Raw genomic sequence first — 21,787 nt, forward strand, 5'->3', positions numbered from 1 at the left:
TGTTACTTTTTGGCTCATCTATTGACCGTTCATTTGCGCCCCCTGTTGTGGGTCCGTGTCACTACACTTTCCCAACAGTTTGCATTTTGTTTAACATTTTTACATTTTGGTTAATGTGTTTGCATTTTGTTTATCTTGGTTGTATTTCATTTATAGTGGTTGCATTTTTTAATGTGGCCGCATCATGTTTATCTTGGTTACATTTTGTTAATTGTGTTTAGATTTTGTTTATCGTGTTTATCATGTTTGCATTTTGGTTATGGTGATTGCATTTTGTTTATAGTGGTTGCATTTTGTTAATCTTGGTTCATTTTTTGTTTATCATGTTTACATTGTTTATTATGTTATTTTTTTGTTATGTTGATTACATTTTGTTTATCGTGGTCACATTTTGTTTATCCTGGTTGTATTTTATTTACCCTGTTTTACATTTTGTTTATCATGTTTGCATTTTGGTTATGGTGATTACATTTTGTTTATAGTGGTCGCATTTTGTTAATCTTGGTTGCATTATGTTTATCATGTTTAGATTTTGTTGATCATGTTTGCATATCATTTATCCTGTTTACATTTTGTTTATCTTGTTTGAATTTGTTTATTATGTTTGTATTTCATGTATCTTGTTTGCATTTTGGTTATGGCGATTACATTTTGTTTATAGTGGTTGAATTTTGTTAATCTTGGTTGCATTTTGTTTATCTTGTTTGCATTTTGATTATCATGTTTGCATTTTGTTTATCTTGTTTGCATTTTGGTTATCGTGTTTGCATTTTGTTTACAGTGGTCGCATTTTGTTAATCTTGTCTGAATTTTGTTTATCTAGTTTGCATTTTGTTTATCATGTTTACATTTTGTTTATTATGTTTGCATTTTGTTACCTTAAAGGCCACACAGTAAAATCAGATATCTGACTCAAACCACTGTGAATCGATGTGTTTTGTTTTGTAGCTATTTGTAGCTATTTAAATAAAAGTCGTAAATGGATGTGAGTGGACATTTCAAGCATTTAAAGGTACTGTGCGCACTCTGCTAACTGGCAGTTGCAAAGTAGGTCAGCAAGCGCGTGACGTCACGGCCGTGAGCGGCCTGCCTTAACAGTCTCCAAACACAGGAGACTGGCTTGTGTTTACATTTTTTCCTCTGCTGTTTTGCTGTTTATGTGGCTGATATGGAAATAATTCAGATATTTGGAATCTCCAAAGTATGTGAAGTCTATAATAGGAGACGATGAATCGCTGTATTGTGTTTTGGTACAGCACTGTGCCCAAAACTGGAGTTGGTCTTCATGAATTTCCCAGAGAGGAGAAGCAACAAGACCCACAGGATTTGTCAAGTAGACGTGAAAGGACTGGGATGATCCCACGAAAAAAACTACCACATGTAGCTGCTGTTTCACTGATGACAGCTACATAAACAAGATGCAGTACTACATGGAACTGAAGACGGACTCCACCACCAGCATGTACCCCGAAGGAACAGGTATTTAGACATATCCTGATCATGTGCAACCGGTATACATATTTAAATTATGTAAATCCGATCAGACCTTTTATTCAGTCAACACTTCACACGATACAAGAAAATCTTTTATGGCGCATATTGCACATGCAGTCAGAGGCTTCATTTGATGTGTCATGTGTCAATGGCCTGGGGTTCAGTTTGTTACCCATTTAAAACTGTGGTTCAAAAAATAACGAACGATTACACAACCAACTTACTGACCAATACAGATCTTCCAAGCGTCTGGTCTCCCCTCCACATCTACTCTCACTGTTGTTTTGGTGTGATTCCAGCATGGACTCCCAAAATTTCCTCTATATTTGTTTTGTCAATTGTGTCTGTAGTGTGGCCCAAGCAGTGGGTCACCCCTTTGAGTCTGGTCTGCTAGATGTTTCTTCCTCAAATCATCAGAGGGAGTGTTTCCTTACCACTGTCACCTGTGTGCTTGCTCTAGGGGTTGTGTGAAGCGCCTTGAGGCAACATTGTTGTTATTTGGCACTATATAAATGAAATAAATTGGAATTTCATTAAGTTAAATTGAATTCCTTGTCTGAATCTTCTCCTTCTGACCGTTCTGATTCTCCACTGACTAACTCTCCTGAATTTGGTCTATTTTATCATCTTCATTCAGAGAAAGATCAGAAAAAAAGCATTCCAAATCACTGTTTGAATCCTCCACCACTGCGATCCAAAGTATTGACACCAGCACAGCATATTTCAGGAGCAACGTGTGACCAAATAAAGAAGGAAATAAATTGGCACACACCGACTTGGGAAAAATCCAGCGACTATTCTGGCTTTATACAGGACAGCCTTCAAGGATAATATAGATTTTCAGACCTTTGCATGTGGCCTGTGCATGTTTGTGTTGTGCTGTCTGTGTGTCACATTTGTCTTTATTGATGGGGGCATGAGGTCACCTGACGTGTCCTCCATGACTAGTCAGCATTCTGATGAGATCCTGTCAGTCATTCTGTTCCCCCGGTGACAGATAATTCTGTCCCGCCTCCTAATCTAAACCTCACGTCTCAAGAAACTTAATTGTTTATGTTTCAGAGGAGGAGGAGGGAGGAGACGAGGGAGGAAAAGAGGTAACAAAAAAGAAATAAGGAGGGATGGAAGGATATAGAAAATGATAGAAAAAAGGAGAAGAGAATGAGGCACAGAATAAGATCCTGAAAGATGAAGGAAGAGAGGGATTAGAGAAAGAAGAAAATAGAGACAGGAAGGGGGGAGATTAACGGAAAGTGTAACAAAGGAAGGATTAAGGAGGCATTAGATAAATGAGGGAAAGGACAAAAATTAAAAATAAACAAAGTGCAGAGAAATGACACGGCGGTAAAGATGAAGAAGAAAGAGGTAAAGGGCTGCAAAACAAATAGAAATGGAGAAAGAAGAAAGAAGATGAGAAAAGAGCAGGGAAAAGGAAGTCAGGGAAGATGTAAAGAATATCAATGCAGAGATTAGGAGGAAAAAGTGAAAGAAGAAGAGATAGTGAAGAAAAGAGAAGGAAAAATGGACTTAAAGGTAGAAGAAAAGACAAGCGCCCACCTCAGTCTGTAAGGTGTACTTCACAGAAAACATTGTCTTGATTATTATTATTATTATTGCACGTCCATCCTGGTGTGTGTGTGTGTGTGTGTGTGTGTGTGTGTGTGTGTGTGTGTGTGTGTGTGTGTGTGTGTGTGTGTGTGTGTGTGTGTGTGTGTGCGTTCGTGTGTGTGCACCTGATCCTGTTGTGTGTGTTTCTGCAGGTCAAATTTAACACATCTTGCGTAAAAATTGTGCCAAATTCCAGTGGAAGCAGCCAAACGACAAACATCTGTTGTGTGAGCCGCTGAAGAGGAGGTACTGCTGGCCCATCACCACAAGATGGCGCCCTGCTTGAAGTGCGGGCTTCAAGCACGAGAGGGTGTCGGAGTGACCGGGAGTGACAGCTGTCACTCATCATCTGCTTATGCTTATCACCTGGTTCGGATCCGGGAGGGAGACGAGTGGAAGACGGCATTTAACACCCCATTAGATCACTTTGAGTACCTGGTCATGCCGTTTGGCCTCAACAATGCGCCCACAACGTTCCAGGCCTTGGTTAATGACGTCTTGCGGGACTTCCTGCATCGGTTTGTCTTCGTATATCTAGACGATATACTCATCTTCTCCCCGGATCCTGAGACCCATGTCCAGCATGTACGTCAGGTCCTGCAGCGGTTGTTGGATAATAGGCTGTTTGTGAAGGGCGAGAAGTGCGAGTTCCACCGCACTTCTTTGTCCTTCCTGGGGTTCATAATCTCCTCCAACTCTGTCGCCCTTGATCCGGCCAAGGTTGCGGCGGTGAGAGACTGGCCCCAACCAACAAACCGAAGGAAACTGCAACAGTTCCTCGGTTTTGCGAATTTTTACCGGAGGTTCATCAAGGGCTACAGTCAGGTAGTTAGCCCCCTGACAGCCCTGACCTCCACTAAAGTCTCTTTCACCTGGTCGGATCGGTGCGAAGCCGCGTTTAGGGAGTTGAAACGCCGGTTCTCGACTGCACCAGTTCTGGTGCAGCCCGATCCAAAACACCAGTTTATAGTCGAAGTGGATGCCTCTGACTCAGGGATAGGAGCCGTGATATCCCAAAGCGGGGAGTCCGACAAGGTTCTCCACCCATGTGCCTACTTTTCCCGCAGGTTGACCCTGGCTGAAAGGAACTATGACGTCGGCAATCGGGAACTTCTTGCGGTGAAGGAGGCTCTGGAGGAGTGGAGACACCTGTTGGAGGGAGCTTCGGTACCATTTACGGTTTTCACGGACCATCGGAACCTGGAGTACATTCGGACCGCCAAGCATCTGAACCCCAGGCAAGCCCGCTGGTCACTGTTCTTCGGGTGTTTTGACTTTCAGATCACATATCGCCCCGGGACGAAGAACCAACAATCTGACGCCCTGTCCCGGGTGCACGAGGAGGAAGTCAGGACCGAGCTGTCAGACCCGACGGAAACCATCATCCCCGAGTCTACTGTAGTGGCCACCCTCACCTGGGACGTGGAGAAGACCGTCCGGGAGGCCCTGACACGGAACCCGGACCCGGGAACTGGTCCAAAGAACAAGTTGTACATCCCACCAGAGGCCAGGGCTGCAGTCCTAGACTTCTGTCACGGTTCCAAGCTCTCCTGTCATCCAGGGGTGCGAAGAACCGTGGCAGTGGCAGCGCTTCTGGTGGGCGTCTCTGGAAGCCGACATCCGGGAATACGTCCAGGCCTGCACCACCTGCACCAGGGGCAGAGGTGACCATCATAAGGCCCCAGGCCTCCTCCAGCCTTTGCCCGTGCCTCATCGCCCCTGGTCTCACATCAGCCTGGACTTCGTCACGGGCCTCCCGCCGTCCCAGGGCATGACCACCATCTTCACGATAGTGGACCGGTTCTCCAAGGCGGCCCACTTCGTGGCCCTCCCGAAACTCCCGACGGCCCAGGAGACTGCAGACCTCCTGGTCCACCACATCTTGCGTCTGCCTGGGATTCCATCGGACATCGTCTCGGATCGTGGTCCTCAGTTCTCCTCTCAAGTCTGGAGGAGTTTCTGCAGGGAACTGGGGGCCACCGTAAGTCTCTCGTCCGGGTACCATCCTCAGACGAACGGATAGGCAGAGCTGGCGAACCAGGATTTGGAGCAGGCCCTCTGCTGCGTGACCTCCGCGCACCCGACGGCCTGGAGCAACCATCTGGCCTGAATCGAGTACGCTCACAATAGTCAAGTATCATCTGCTACCGGCCTCTCCCCGTTTGAGGTGTGTTGGGGTACCAGCCCCCATTGTTCCCGCTGGTGGAGGGAGAGGTCAGGGTGCCCTCAGTCCATGCCCATCTGAGGAGGTGCCATCGGGTGTGGCGTACCGCCCGCTCTGCCCTGCTCAAAGCCCGGACGAGGGCCAAGGCCCAATGCAGACCGCCGGCGTTCCCCCGGCCCCTGCATACCAGCCTGGGCAGGAGGTTTGGCTATCCACAAAGGACATCCCCCTGCAGGTGGGAATCCCAGAAGCTAAGGACAGGTTCATAGACCTTTACCATACTCAAAGTCCTCAGTCCTGGCCGCAGTGAAGCTGAAGCTGCCAGCTTCACTGTGGATACACCCCGTTTTTCATGTGTCAAGACTCAAGCCCTGCCATACCTCACCACTGTGTGCCCCTGGACCAGCACTGCCTCCTGCCCGGATCATCGACGGGGAGCCCGCGTGGACAGTACGCCGGCTCCTGGACGTCCGTCGAAAGGCCGGGGGTTCCAGTATCTGGTGACTGGGAGGGTTTATGGACCCGAAGAACGCTCCTGGGTGAAGAGGAGCTTCATCCTGGACCCAGCCCTCCTGGCCGACTTCTACACCCGTCACCCGGACAAGCCTGGTCGGGCGCCAGGAGATGCCCGTTGAGGGGGGGTCCTGTTGTGTGGGCTGCTGAAGAGGAGGTACTGCTGGCCCACCACCACAAGATGGCGCCCTGCTTGAAGTGCGGGCTTCAAGCACGAGAGGGCGTTGGAGCGACCGGGAGTGACAGCTGTCGCTCATCATCTGTACCAGCTGTCACTCATCCACTACTCAACACCATCACCATAAAGGCCGGACTGCAACTCCACCTCCCCGCCGAGAAATCAGCTACCCTAAAGGTAATTCTCTGCTAAACTGAAAACTGTGTCTTAGTTTAAACTCTTTTTGCAGCCACTTTCCTGTGGTGTGCCTTATCGGTGGGATTGGAGTTTGGTGTGATCAGTGACGGCTTCGCTTCACACCCCAACCAGATAAGTGGTTAGACAGGAGCAGCATGAGTGTGTGATTGGAGGTGGAGGTGCTCCCTCCCTAAAGAACACAGACGGTGGGATTACTGAGTGTGCGAACTCACACTCACCTGCATTGTTTCTGTTCTCTCTGCCAGCAGTACCAGGTCTGACAGCTGGAGACGGTGGCCACCTGGGGACCCAGGACATGGCGGCTCCGGTGTTCTTCAGATCCGTTGGTGGTGGAAGCCGTGTGGGATCCGGCTCGTTTCTGGATCTCCTATCCTCGAGCCTGCCCACACGTCACTCAACGTATAATTGACTGTTTTTCCAAACCTGTTTTGTCTGTATTCCGTTGTGCACGTCATAACATTAAATTGTTACTGTTTTGGCTTATCCATTGCCCGTTCATTTACACCCCCTGTTGTGGGTCCGTGTTCCTACACTTTCACGACAACATCAACATTATTATTATTAGTGACATGAAGAAGAGTTACGTAATTCAAATACGTCAAACTATAGTTAACGATAATAACTATAATACTATAATATATAACTATAATATATATATATATATATATATATATATATATATATATATATATATATATATACACGAGGTCTGTTAGAAAAGTATCGTACCTTTTTATTTTTTCAAAAAATATATTGATTTGATTCATATGTTTTTATGTCAGCCAAGCTTGAACCTTCGTGCGCATGCATGAGTTTTTCCACGCCTGTCGGTTGCGTCATTTGCCTGTGGGCAGGCTTTGAGTGAGCACTGCTCCACCCCTCTCGTCGTTGTTTAATTGCGAGGAAATGGCGGAATGATTTGGGCTTTTTTCCATCAGAATTTTTTCAGAAACTGTTAGAGACAGGCAGCTGGAAACCATTCGAAAAATTTATCTGGCATTTGGTGAAAATTTTACAGGCTTCACGGAGAATAAGGAGTGTTACTACCACTTTAAGGACGGCCCACAGTGACGCATGGCGCGCCGCGCTCCGAGCCACCATCGAGAGGCAGAAACCACCACATAATTTCTAAACGGATGGCTGTGTGGAGTTGGGACTGTCATGTGCTCTTTCTCTGGTTATCACAAGAGCTGGACATCAGCCATTTTCCGGCAGATTTCACTTATAACAAGAGATTTTGTCATGGAAAGCCGCGCGGAGGCTTTCCGCCATTTCCTCGCAATGAAACAACGACGAGAGGGGTGAAGCAGCCTGCCCACAGGCGAATGATGCAACCGACAGGCGTGGAAAAACTCACGCATGCGCACAAAAGTTCAAGCTTGGCTGACGTAAAAACATATGAATCAAATCCATATAGTTTTTGAAAAAAATAAAAAGGTACGATACTTTTCTAACAGACCTTGTATATATATATATATATATATATATATACACACACACACACACACATTTTTTATTTTAGCGTGTTTATGGTTAATTTTTATTTGCTCTAACGTATTTCTCCAGTGCCGCTTCAAATCTGCACGACATATTTCACAGTCAACTTTTTTGTTCAATTGTTTTTTTAAGATCTTCAACCTTTTTCAAATTTTAGACATTTAAAGTAGCAATTTCTGACTTTAACCTGGTTCTGTCACAATGAAACGCCCTGCAGTCGAAAACGACGGGCATGCATGCACTGCTTCAACTACATACTTGGTAATGAATTAAATAATCATTTTGATTGATTAGTGTTGGTTAGTTGTAATAGAACCATTTCAAATGTTTATCCTGTTTGTTGTGTCGCTGCTCTCTGAGCGGTTGATGTCAGCAACCAGAACTAATGAAACAACTAACAAATCTGACTATTTTATGCTGGTTTTGTCAGTAGTTTGTTTTTCTACACAATTTTGGACACACACACACACCACACACACACACAACACACACACACCACACACACACACACACACACACACACACACACACACACACACACACACACACACACACACGCCATGACGGGGGATAAAAACTATATTTAATTGAAACATATCAGCCTGTGCACATTGTAAAACAGTGGGGAAGTTGCAGAACACCAAAATATAACTGGAAGAGTATTTTTCTGTAAAAACCTGAAGGAAAAAAAAAAAATCAGCAGCTGTCAAACTCTGACCTGTTAGTGTCTGCGGGACGCTCACAGTCAGCACGCTGCACAGAATTCATGCAGCGTGTAAATAATTAAGAGCACACATGTCGGTCTGATTCATGGCCAGGCATAGTGATAAAAAATTAACCAGGTAATAAATCCTGAGCCAGGCTCATCGCTTCTCCAGACAAAGCTCCATTTACAGAGTAAAACCTCGGACAGATCGTGTTGTTCTTTCTTTTTAACGACGAATGGTCACTAACATCCCTGTGTTGTGGTGACCAGTAACCCGGCCACCATCACTCACACCAAACAGTAAACAACATAAACGTGTGTGTCGGTGGATTGAGAAGAATGGAATCACGTTGAGGTTCTTTTGCTGCTGGACGTCTTCTGGACGTTGTCAAGCTGTGATTTCTTCTTCTTCAATCAGGCCTTCATCTTTGGCAGCTCACAGTCCGTCTCTCAGCCAGCCATTTGTTTGGTGTTTTCGCCATCTGATTATTTTGGGCCACTCCCACGAATAAAAAACTCTGATCTCATCTTCCTTTTTCATGGTCCAACTAAGCACAGTGACCACAGTCGATGAAGATTTAACAGCTGACGCACAGCCACAGGGCCACACGCCCTTACGCCAACAGTTATACACACTTCACACAATTATGGCATCACATGAGCCAAACGACATGAGACAGATAAACTTCCTGCTGTTGCTCGAGTTGCTCTGAAGATTCTGTTGTTGTTAATAGATATGATGGATGTGGAAGTCCATCTGGTGAAAAACAACAAGACCAATCTTATTCACTCACTGTACGCTAAACATAATGCATTTCTATAGCTCTTTCTCATCTGATGCAGAGGCTAAAAGTGCTTTACAATAATGCCTCACATTCTGACTGTCAAGAAAGATGACTTTAAGCTTGCTTTCAGCTTGTTTTCATCTTGGAATATAATACGTGCCATGGGATTAATACACATGTTGTTGGAATAAACTGGACAGTGTTTGGTACTTTCCCGGAGTAAGTGAGGTCATACCGGACTTTTCCATTGCAGATGGGGAGGCCCATGGAATGAACTCAGTGGTGAAGACGATGGAATATGTCTAAGAATGATTCTAACATAACAAGTATGATTAAATGAACTATTAATGTAATAAAAATAAGAATTGATTAGAAAAAGTATGTTACAAATAAGTGAAATGAATGATTATATGAGTTGTTTTTCATAAAGGGTGCAGAGAAAAAGAAGAAGTTAGTGATGTCGCAAGCGAGGCCAAAAGAGCTGATGATAAAAACAACTGATCAAATAATTAAGATGTGATAAAAAATGAAATGAATAATAAGGAATGAAAATGTTTGTATATGATCATATGAATTGTTTTTATGTGAAAGAGAGTTGTAATGAAATGATTGAATATGATTGATGTGATTCTAAAGACATGATTTAAAAAGAATGAATTCTCAGAAAAGCTGATGTGTTAAACAGAAAAGAGGAACTTGAGACATAAGTTACTGGCAGCCGAGAAATAAGTTCTGCAGATGGCTTCCAGTAAGGGAAGGAGTAGGGAGGAGGTTTTGAGTCACCATCGTCCCCATGGTAACCAAGATCAACTGAAGAACAACAAGAGTCAAGCATATATAAGCTGCAAAACAACAGGAAACGGAGTTATTCTTCCAGGGAGAGGTGCTGTTGTCACTTCTCCCCTGCTACGAGGAGATCACAAGACTTGACCATCTTGTGAGCAGCAATTGGAATCATGGAGTGAGAGGATTGGAGCCATAAGAAATCATTTGAGAGAGTTTTCAACTCCCACTCAGGCCGTCCAGTCATGGAGTAGCAGAGCACTGGAGAATAATCACTGGCCTTAAGTCTGAGTGAGGAAGTTTCAACGTTTTCTCTCTCAAGGAACATCACATCATACCAGAATGGATTATATCAACTTTTGGTTGATTGAAGAAGGAATAAACTCTTATGTGGATTAATTTCCTGAAGGATTACAACATCACACAAGGATCGTGGTCAGCTAACAACTAATAGCTGATGAAGAGGAAATCAAGTTCATCGAGCTGGGGATTTTAACATCAAAAACCTCCTTCCCTCACTCCTAGAAAAATTGTTAAGAAGTTAATCCAGTCCAGTCAAAGTGAGATCAGACAGCATTATTGAATCAAAAACAAAAATCTCTGCCAATTATTATTCTGATTATATTTGAATTACTGTTGTGAAATTATCATCATATAACCTATTTTGATTATGTTGTCAGCACTTGCAAAACCTGCAATAAATTTCCAAGCATGCAGTTAAAGTGTTAAGGCTCGGACATTGGATTTATTGATTCTTCTTAAGGTGTAAAAGTTAAAGTTTATTGGGTGTATAACATCAAAAAGTGCTCTAAAAGGTTAGTCTGGTTTTTAATGAAATTAACGCATCCTGGGGACTCGCTGTACGAGTCACTAAACATAAAATCTAGCAACATTCCAAGAGCCCTGATCCATAAGAGGAGAGCTGCCGTTAACGGGCGTGGCCGGCTCGTATCCTGGTTCCAGAGGAGGCTTTTCGACCGGGGTGCGAGATCAGCGTCAGCGGGGTGGACGTCCGGATGGAGGCAGTGAGCGGCTAGACGAATCTCCTCGCCACCAGCTTGAACAGCCTTTGTGCAGCCCTGCCGGGTAATAGCCGTGGAGACAGGAAGGTCGGACCCCAGAGACGGAGAGCTGGTTTTTAGTACACAAACACATTCATCTGAGGGTGAGCGTGTGCCGCGTGTATCTAAAAGAATAAATATCGGGATCTGACACGTGGCGCCCGAACAGGGACTTGACGAAGTGAAGTCGGGTCCGAGGAAGAATCCTGGCCAAAGGAGAGTCTTTTGCCACTGGATGGGTGGAAAGCCCCTGAGTAGATCACCAAGGGAGACAGTGTTGTGGAGAGTGTCGGCTGATGGCCTGTATAGGTCCAGTAACGGCTTGAAACACATCTGTTTTCCAGAGGTGTGGAAGTTTGGAAGCGACCACCAGAAGGACGAAGTAAAGACAACAGGAGTAAGCATCCCAGGGAGCTGGGATCAAGGACAAGAAGCAGACGTGTCACTGCTGGATCGTCTGGACTGGGACGAGAAGCAGACGGAGATAGCCTGCTGGATCATCACGAAATGACGAGGAAGGGAAGCAGACGAGGGAGCCTGCTGGATCGGATCGTCAAAGAGAGCAGGTATGAGAGTATACCGTGCAAAATGGTGATCTACAAGAGAGAATAGGATCATCAACCCGTGAGGTTCCTGAGGGGAGAAGCGGGGAAAGGAGCAGCTGATTTGGAGTTAACCTCTGGAATTAGCGCTGAATAGCCAAGTAGTCTGTCACTCATCCCTGACTCAAGGCGCCAAGAGAGGCTTTGAGAGGCAGACGACTCGAGATGACAAGGACCATAGCTGAAGTCAAGGAGACGACAGTGGTGGAATCGACAATCTCAGCAACCGAGAGAATAAAGAGAGGATAATCATTACGAAACAGTAAGGTTAGTGTTAAAAACAAGCAGTAAAAATATGGCTGAAGAAGAGTCAGGACATGTAGCAACCCCTGAATCTGAACCAGACGAGGAAAAAGAAGTGAATATTCGGCCACACAGAGTGGTATTGTATGGACGAGGATATGATTCTTGGGCAGAAACAGTTCAAAAATATGTCAGAGATCAAAGTGTAGAAACTGATGAAGAAAGTTTCAAAGAAGCTATGGCAGAAACAATATGCACATTAGGGATATATTATGCAGGTCAGCATAAGGAAGGGCAGATCCTGGCCATTTTGGAGAGCCCACCAGTCCCAAAGGACAAGACGGGGACCAGAGAGTGGCTTGAGTGGTGGTGCAAACTTCTCTGAGAAGAGTGGAAAAGAGGACAAATCACCACCTTAATAAGTCCTGAAAAAAGTTATGACTCCGTAGTAAAAATGACAGCTGGGTTGTTGGGAGTAGAGACGGTCCTGGTAGATGTTAAAGCAAAATCAGCGTCCGTGTATGCTGAGTTTAAGTCCATGGCAGAACGGCTAAAAGGGTTAGGAAGAAGAGTTAGGGTTAGGAACAATATCCTATAATGGAAGATATGAGTGGAAGTCAGATCCTCGATAATGAAGACGAGGGCAAGATAGACTCACAGGCCGAATCTGAACAAAGTGATGAGGAAAACAAGCCAGAGGAAAGTGAAGATGATTTGACACACCCGGGAGGTCCTAATTCTGGAGTAAATGGTCAAGAATATAAAAGCCTGGACCAGCTCCACACAAGCTTTGACCCAGAGTGGCCAAAATTGCCCCTAGGAAGTGTGAGAGGAACAACCTCAACAGTTAAAAAACTAATGTTTCCTCTTACACTACAGGGGGATATAAGATGTATTCATTGTCAAGCCACCCTGGAACAAGCGCTCTACTTCTGGGAGATAACACCGACCCTGTGGTGCCCGACGTGTTATGGCAACAACTTCCCTGTTCAAGTGGCACGGGGAATAGTGGGACGGAAGGATACTTCTTTTCTGCCCCAGGTACCAACAGCAACATACCTAAAAATTGAGGCTGAGGCAACCGTGATTTGGCATTGCCTTTTGGTTGATCAAATACGAGCTGACACCATAGTGTCTCCAGAAGGATATACGTATTGCCCTGTGTTCACCAAAATGTGGATGTACCCTACGGGAATAAGATTCTCCACAGCTCATCTTGCCGATGGCCGGATCGTGGCCATTGGTCCTTCATTACCACTAGCTCCACGTTCATCTCCACAGCACACTGCGGAGGTTGGAGTGCAGACCGAGGATATGAACTGGTGTTTGGAGGCCCTCACACAGGTGTTCCTGGACGAACACCTTCAACAGCCCGAGCCTGAGGATATTCACGCTGAAGCTTCACCTCAACCGAAGGATACATCACCACGACCATCTACACCAGTTACACTGTGTTATACACTTGTCACCCCCACTTCACCATGCGCACCATCGTTCCCTGATGGATTATCATCTCAGGAATATGAGGCGACTCCATCTCCATCGGAATTACCATCACAAGCATCGCTACTGGAGGAGCAGCCTTCTGACGGTGACAGCAATCTACAGATGGGCGGAGAGGAGTACGTGGTGCTGGATGAGTGTCGTTCAACTCCAGCTCCTCCTGTTCTTTCGCCGGTGGTGGATGAGAAAGAAGTGCTCACCCTTCACCCTGTCGACGACAACGGGGATGTTTTTATGGAGGTATAAAGAGATCGGCAGAGCTTCAAGTCATGGAGGGGGTGTCAAGAAAGATGACTTTAAGCTTGCTTTCAGCTTGTTTTCATCTTGGAATATAATACGTGCCATGGGATTAATACACATGTTGTTGGAATAAACTGGACAGTGTTTGGTACTTTCCCGGAGTAAGTGAGGTCATACCGGACTTTTCCATTGCAGATGGGGAGGCCCATGGAATGAACTCAGTGGTGAAGACGATGGAATATGTCTAAGAATGATTCTAACATAACAAGTATGATTAAATGAACTATTAATGTAATAAAAATAAGAATTGATTAGAAAAAGTATGTTACAAATAAGTGAAATGAATGATTATATGAGTTGTTTTTCATAAAGGGTGCAGAGAAAAAGAAGAAGTTAGTGATGTCGCAAGCGAGGCCAGAAGAGCTGATGATAAAAACAACTGATCAAATAATTAAGATGTGATAAAAAATGAAATGAATAATAAGGACCATCTTAACGGGCGTGGCCGGCTCGTATCCTGGTTCCAGAGGAGGCTATTCGACCGGGGTGCGAGATCAGCGTCAGCGGGGTGGACGTCCGGATGGAAGCAGTGAGCGGCTAGACGAATCTCCTCGCCACCAGCTTGAACAGCCTTTGTGCAGCCCTGCCGGGTAATACCCGTGGAGACACGAAGGTCGGACCCCAGAGACGGAGAGCTGGTTTTTAGTACACAAACACATTCATCGGAGGGCGAGCGTGTGCCGCGTGTATCACACAGTGATGTCAGCACACCCCTTTGCGAGCAACCCAGTCTTACGGCAGTTCGTGGGACTGGGTAACGAAAAGTACATTAGTCTATGGGTTTGTGATGGGGTTACGAAAATGGGGCGTATTTCATAATGGGGGCACAGATTAATTTTGTGATGGGGGCCACAAAATGTGGAGTGAAGGGGGGGCTGTGGCGGTCATGGTTAAGGGCGCCTTCACACATAATGTGAATTTAGTTGAATTGTGCATGAAGCAGGAATCGTATGCAATATGTGTAAAATCGTAGCTTATTCCAACACCTGGTACACCTGTTGCTACAAGTATTTGCACACATCAGCAGCTGAAAGACAGAGTGTGCCCTGTGAGAGCCCAGCAAACCCTCTTGCGGCAGGTGTCGGCCAAATTCCAGCTGACACACGCGACCATCTAACACCACTCGTTTGGCACTTAGAAAATATGTGGCCATTTGTACTATCATCATGAAAACAGTCAGCAGACGATCACTTTCAAGCTGGATGTGAAATTTGTCTAAGTGCCCCCACGAGTGTGGAGCTGCAAAACGCCACACACGTGGTGCATGTGTCTCGCATGAGTGCACATGTCGCACGGGGGATACCAATACCTACACACCAATACCTACGTACACAATTACATAACAAATAACGAAAATGAAAGACCACATAACACAGAGTGACACGTTGGTGTGGGTGCTGAATGGACAGGGGGTCGTGTCCGCTCACAGTTGCAACTATAAAGATCTCTGCTCCTGGACATCCCAGCTTGAGAACATGTTCTGTGTTTGGAAGGACATGAACTTACAACATTCCTCCATGAGGCGTGTGTCTCTGTCTGCTGTCCTCACGTAGAAATATATAAAACATCTTTGGCCTTCGGGCTGCAGTGACCACACACACAGCGCACCTCAATTCATGTCATTGTTGATTTTTGGCATTTTTCCGCTCCAATTACAGGCCAGCGAAGGTCGCGCAGTGGTAAAGTTTCCATCTGGTAATCAGAGCTTACAGGTTTGAATCCCGTTAGTGCCATTTTTTTCTTTTTATTTAACCATTGTTTCTTTTTATTTAACCGTGGGGTGCTGTATTGCATCCCCTTTTATGTATTATTCATATCAACCCAGTGGTTTTTATTTTATTTTCCTCCACATCAGCGGCGCAATGTGATGCACCTCATCCCAGCTGCTCGCACTGTGTTCCTGCTTGCATGACACCGTCACACCGGGATTGTGCACACCTGCCCGTTGGCTTGATGTTTCGTGGTTCACTCATATGAGCTGTCCAACCGTGAGTCACCCAGATTTGTACTTAATTGTACTATGTGTGAAGAGGCCTTAACGTTTGGGGAGGGTACACACTTACGCTATGGTTATGGTTACTGTTAGGAGAAGGTGATGCAGATGATATTTTAGCATAACTAATGTGACATTAAGATCCAATCAAAATGTATAAAGCAATAAATGCTGTTTCTAACCCAAAGAGCCTTGAGCTGCACGCTCCCTGGAAACAGACCTGGGTCCCGCTCGGAGGAGCTGGAGCAGAAGGATTTTGACGTTTTTCACTTGACTTGAGCTGCTGATCAGAGATTTTTAGTCAGTTGATGCTTTTGAAGGAATGAGTGATGAGAAAAGTAAAAATAGCATTCAGTTGTATCATTTCACAAATTGTGCACGTTGCAATACTGTAATCTATGAAAGTTGAATAATAACTGATCATCTTTACACAGTGCCACAAAAAACCAAGGTTGTGTGATAGTTATTTTTATCCCTGCAGTAGAGGGCTGGACGTGGACGCTGGCTGCACACACAATGTTGACCGATACGTTGCTGGATGAAGTTCATTTTATTATGATGTGTAGGCTTTTGGCATTTTTACCTGAGAACATCCCTGTCTTATATATGTTATATGTCCCTGCAAGGGCTCATGGGATTAGCTGCATCCCAAAACATGCAACTATCTGACCCCCTGGCATGATCTGTGGTTGCACAAACTGGCCAGCAGTGCAACAACACCAACATAACCTGTTTATGAAATACAAACGACTGAATGCGATCAAAGTGTTGGTGTGCATTTTTGATTTTATGTTGGAGATGTTCAGCTGCCCAAACTCACAGCTTGCTTATCTTTAAACATCTGCCTGGAATGTGTGGAGAATATTTATTCATAACAGTCATGGTTTGAGGACCGACCTGCTGGATGAAGGTGTGCGCCCCCTGTGGGCTGAGCAGCAGAATGGCCCGGCGCAAGGTGTCTCTGTAGCGGTTAAGCTCCTCGGTCCTCATTGTGGTGAAGAGGTTGGTGAAGACCTTACTGATGTTCTTGTCCACTCTCTGCAGGGCCACGTCCACCCCCTGACGGGACGTTTGGTCCAGAAAACCCTGCAGGCCACGGATATCTGCAGGAACAGAGGAGACGAGTCAGGAGTGTCTGATGACAGAAACACACATGGCAAAGCAAACAACAGAAGAGTTATGTTCCCGACATACATACGAGATAACGAGGTGCTGATTAAAGAAATAAATCTTATTTGAATAAAATAAAACTCAACTCCAAATTACAGTTTTTGATTCCAACACTTCAGAACAGAGATTTACAAATGTTTCACTTTAAAGGAATTGCTTTCAGCCTTTTGAGCTGGTTTCTGTTACAATAAAAACCTACTGGTACTTTGTGGCATCGTGACCACTGATGCCTCTCTGTATTAAACTGCCTTCACACTTAGCCACTTTTCCACTACGATCACTAAAAAAAAAAAAAAAAAAAAATGGGTGGACACAGTAAGAACTTGTACAACATAGTAGGAACACAGAAACGGATAAGGACATGGATGAAATTTAGACATTCTCAAGAATATGTAGTCAGGTTATTGTCAAATCGGGATGTGGAAAGAACAAAATACAAAAGTCAATAAGTTGCTACTGCGTGGACATATTAACAACATTATTAAATCCATTAGGGACTTCACTGATGTAGCATAAGTGTGTTGTGGACGGGCTCTTTCATCAGCAGTCTGTAGACAGCTTTTAATGTGCCAGTCACTGTCCATGGTGCTGAAAAACAGCAAAAACAAAACAAAGACCCTTCAAATAGAGGTTCGATTCCAAGCATGTGCCCTCTCGCACGCATGCCCGTCCGCACAGAGCATATTTGAACGAGAGCTCTTTTTCTGACCGTAGTTGATTATTGAACCTACATCTGGACACAAGAAAACTTGCAGAATAAATGAGAAAGTGAAGCGGACGGTGCAGTATTAATAAAGACAGCATAGACGCAGTGACAATATGGTACACACATAGGGTGATGTGACTGTTCATAAGAATGTTGTGACAGCAATTTTGACGCAGTACGTCAGTAATCCTGTGTGTGGTAAGAAATTAGTGACAAAGACAAAGCCTGGGCTTGAAAACAGCACATTTTCTTGACCACGCCCCTTCTGCGTTCATCAAGAGTTTCAGGATGCAGTTTATGGAGGAAGCTTTAAAACATCCATAACAACTCTGACAAAGGTATATATAGGATACTGTTTGTGACTGGAGAAACTACACGTAGTGAAACATTTGACTGCTGCATCACCAGTTACACAGCTTCATGCTGAAGTGGCAAATAGAAGGACTTTCTTAAACAAGAGTCATCGGGAGATGGGTATAACCCCCGGTCCCCACAAATCAGTAATACAAAGTGTCAAGGGATCAAGTACACACCGCTGCTAAATATGAAGGGAACTGATCAACTGGTTCTTGAGATATTGAGTTAACAAGCGAAAACAGATGGACACGCTGATTGCTTTATCCCTCACTCTTTCTAAATGATGAAACAAAAAACAACAAAAAAAGAAGAAGAAAAAGAAACAGTTTAATGTTTCTCGTTTCCACTGTACCGAAAACATACTGAAATATGACGTCAAAAGGAGGTTATTTTTGACCCAGGACATGTGGGAGACCACACCCCACTCTGTATTGAGAGTGCTGCAGTCGCCCAGGTTCATTCTTACAAATACCTGGGTGTTTACATCGACTCCAGCCTCCTGTGGGACGTCCATGTGACCTCAGTCTGAAGTCGGGTTCAACAAAGATTGTACTTCCTGTGCAGACTGAGAGTGTTTGGTGTTGAACAGAAAATTATGCTTTTTTTGTTTTTATCAGTCTGTTGTTGAAAGTGTTATTAGGTACGGAATGTCTGCGTGGTTTGGTAATCTGTCAGTCAAAACGAAATCAGAACTGATGCGGCTGGTGCGCACGGCACATAAAGTGATGGGAGTAAGAGTATCCATCATTACAGCAGATATTCGAGGAGGCTGTTATTAAACTGGTGAGGAAAATAACCTCTGACCCCTCCCATGTTCTTTACTCTCAATATGAGCTGCTTCCATCTGGACGCCGCTACCGAGTTCCATCTAAAAACAAAAAGACATACCTAAACAGGTATAAAAACTCATTCCTCCCTAGATCAGTGAACCTCCTGAACTCAAACCAAAGAGCAGGTCATTAATGTGTTATTGTGATTCTATTGTATTGTCTGGGTCTGTCTTGTCATGTCTGTACTTGGTTAGTGTATTTTATGTGGCTGCCTGTGTGTCCAAGACAAATTTCCCCTTGGGGACAAATAAAAGAATCTTGAATCTTGAATCTTGAAAAGTCCAGTATGTACCAAAATGTTTTTATTATTATTATTATTTCTTTTTGTCTACCGTCTCACCCCTAGAGTCCAGCAAACTCCTTTTTATTGTGATTACTGGTTTCCTGCGTCTTTGTGCCACTGAAGCCGTCAGTATGTGTCCATTTACGGATATCATTCAGATTGTTCTGGAAACTGCCAGAGAGTTTTTGACATTCGGAGATCCGTCATGGCTGCTGACAGCTTGTTTGGCCTCAACATCGTTTCCTTGTCTCCTCCGTCCATCCTTCTCTGTCTATTAGCAGTGACAGCCGCTTGTACAGAGTCCGGACAGACTCTGAACCACGCTCTTCACCTGGCATCCTTCCTCTTGGTACATCTCATCTGCTGCTTTCCCTCCTTTGCTTTTATTTTCCTTCACATTTTTCCTCTCTGACCACCCAGCCATCTGTCAATCTCTCTGCATATTTTTGTCAGCAAAACCAAAAACGAGGAGAATGAGGAGAGATCGATATGATGAGATTTCAAGTTCAGACCTCTGTGATTCCTTTTTTCTTTCTTTCCAAAGGCATCATTCTGTGGGATGCACTCATTTATCCAATAATTTACATTTTCATTCTGCAGTCTGCTACTCTGTCCATCCAGTCATCTGACCTATTATTTATCATCACTCATTTATCCAATAATTTACATTTTCATTCTGCAGTCTGCTACTCTGTCCATCCAGTCATCTGACCTATTATTTATCATCACTCATTTATCCAATAATTTACATTTTCATTCTGCAATCTGCTACTCTGTCCATCCAATCATCTGACCTATTATTTATCATCACGCCCATTTTGAATTGCCTTCTTCAGAGAAAATGTAAAATACATTTAAAAACTGAACACCTCCTTCTTCACTCATTTAAGTTAACTTAACTATTTCCCCTAACAGATGGCATTGATTTTTTTTTTTAGCTTTCTCTCTTTTTTCCCCCAGAGAATTCCAGAATCTTGTTGCATCCACCGACTGGCATCAGCTTGAAGGTTTTTCTGATAATCCCTGTTTGTCTGCATGTGGACTGTGACTGAAAATTCGTCGCATAGATTTATGGCGAACCAGAGATGAATTTTCATGCGGCTCTGGAGCCACCTCATTATTTTGTCTCTATCTCTTCAAGATTACTGCTTTATGACATCACAAAGGTCTGCTGGGGATAAAGGTTAAGGCAAAGGCACATGGTCTGAGAGTACAGTTGTAGTTTAGAACATCTTACTAAGCTGTTTTAGTGTGATGAGACACTGGGGGCGATACAAGGTCATTGTCAAGTTCAAAGGTCATGTTACCATCTGTCAGTGAATTGGTGAACACATTGTTATTGATGCTATACTCACCACAACTTCCTCAATCTTAGCATTTTCTGTGATCTCCTGCTAATCTACGAGGTCTGTCAATAAAGTATAGGTCCTTTTTATTTTTTTCAAAAACTATATAGATTTCATTCATATGTTTTTACGTCAGACATGCTTGAACCCTCGTGCGCATGCGTGAGTTTTTCCACGCCTGTCGGTGACGTCATCCGCCTGTGAACACTCCTTGTGGGAGGAGTCGTCCAGCCCCTCGTCGGAATTCCTTTGTCTGAGAAGTTGCTGAGAGACTGGCGCTTTGTTTGATCAAAATTTTTTCTAAACCTGTGAGGCACATCGAAGTGGACACGGTTTGAAAAATTAAGCTGGTTTTCAGTGAAAATTTTAACGGCTGATGAGAGATTTTGAGGTGATACTGTCGCTTTAAGGACTTCCCACGGTGCGAGACGTCGCGCAGCGCTCTCAGGCGCCGTTGTCAGCCTGTTTCAAGCTGAAAACCTCCACATTTCAGGCTCTGTTGATCCAGGACGTCGTGAGAGAACAGAGAAGTTTCAGAAGAAGTCGGTTTCAGCATTTTATCCGGATATTCCACTGTTAAAGGAGATTTTTTTAATGAAAGACGTGCGGACGGGTCCGCGCATCGGGACGCAGCCGGCGCGGTGCCGCGGCACACGAAAAACACCTCCGTGTTGATAACCATTTGTTAAAATCCAGGCGGCTTTTGATGGCTTTCAGTGGAGTGAGTATATGAGAAATTGTTTAACAGCTGGACATGTTCCAACTTGTCCTTAAGGCTTCCAACAGAGGTGTTTTTCCTGTAGCGGAGCGTCGCAGCGGCTGCGAGCCGACGCTGCAATCCGTCCGCACGTCTTTCATTAAAAAAAATCTCCTTTAACAGTGGAATATCCGGATAAAATGCTGAAACCGACTTCTTCTGAAACTTCTCTGTTCTCTCACGACGTCCTGGATCAACAGAGCCTGAAATGTGGAGGTTTTCAGCTTGAAACAGGCTGACGACGGCGCCTGGGAGCGCTGCACGACGTCTCGCACCGTGGGAAGTCCTTAAAGCGACAGTATCACCTCAAAATCTCTCATGAGCCGTTAAAATTTTCACTGAAAACCAGCTTAATTTTTCGAACCATGTCCACTTCGATGTGTCTCACAGGTTTAGAAAAAATTTTGATTAAACAAAGCGCCAGTCTCTCAGCAACTTCTCAGACAAAGGAATTCCGACGAGGGGCTGGACGACTCCTCCCACAAGGAGTGCTCACAGGCGAATGACGTCACCGACAGGCGTGGAAAAACTCACGCATGCGCACGAGGGTTCAAGCATGTCTGACGTAACAACATATGAATGAAATCTATATAGTTTTCGAAAAAAATAAAAAGGACCTATACTTTATTGACAGACCTCGTATTCCATAATCGATCAGAACCGACTTTCCCTTGCAGTCGCTGTGGATGGACCTGCCTGTCCAGAACTGG

The 21,787-nt window shown here is 44.6% G+C and overlaps 1 protein-coding gene across 1 annotated transcript in view; it reads right to left on the reverse strand.

The window, feature by feature from the left end:
• The window catches only part of grid1b (glutamate receptor, ionotropic, delta 1b), a 977,470-nt gene that overhangs the window by 229,066 nt on the left and 726,617 nt on the right, over positions 1–21,787 (reverse strand). The window contains exon 4 of the mRNA XM_034193125.1: positions 16,526–16,731. Within this exon, the coding sequence (XP_034049016.1) occupies positions 16,526–16,731 (206 nt within the window). The remainder of the gene's footprint in view (positions 1–16,525; positions 16,732–21,787) is intronic.

Source organism: Thalassophryne amazonica, chromosome 18, assembly GCF_902500255.1.
Source record: "Thalassophryne amazonica chromosome 18, fThaAma1.1, whole genome shotgun sequence".
Lineage (NCBI taxonomy): Eukaryota > Metazoa > Chordata > Actinopteri > Batrachoidiformes > Batrachoididae > Thalassophryne > Thalassophryne amazonica.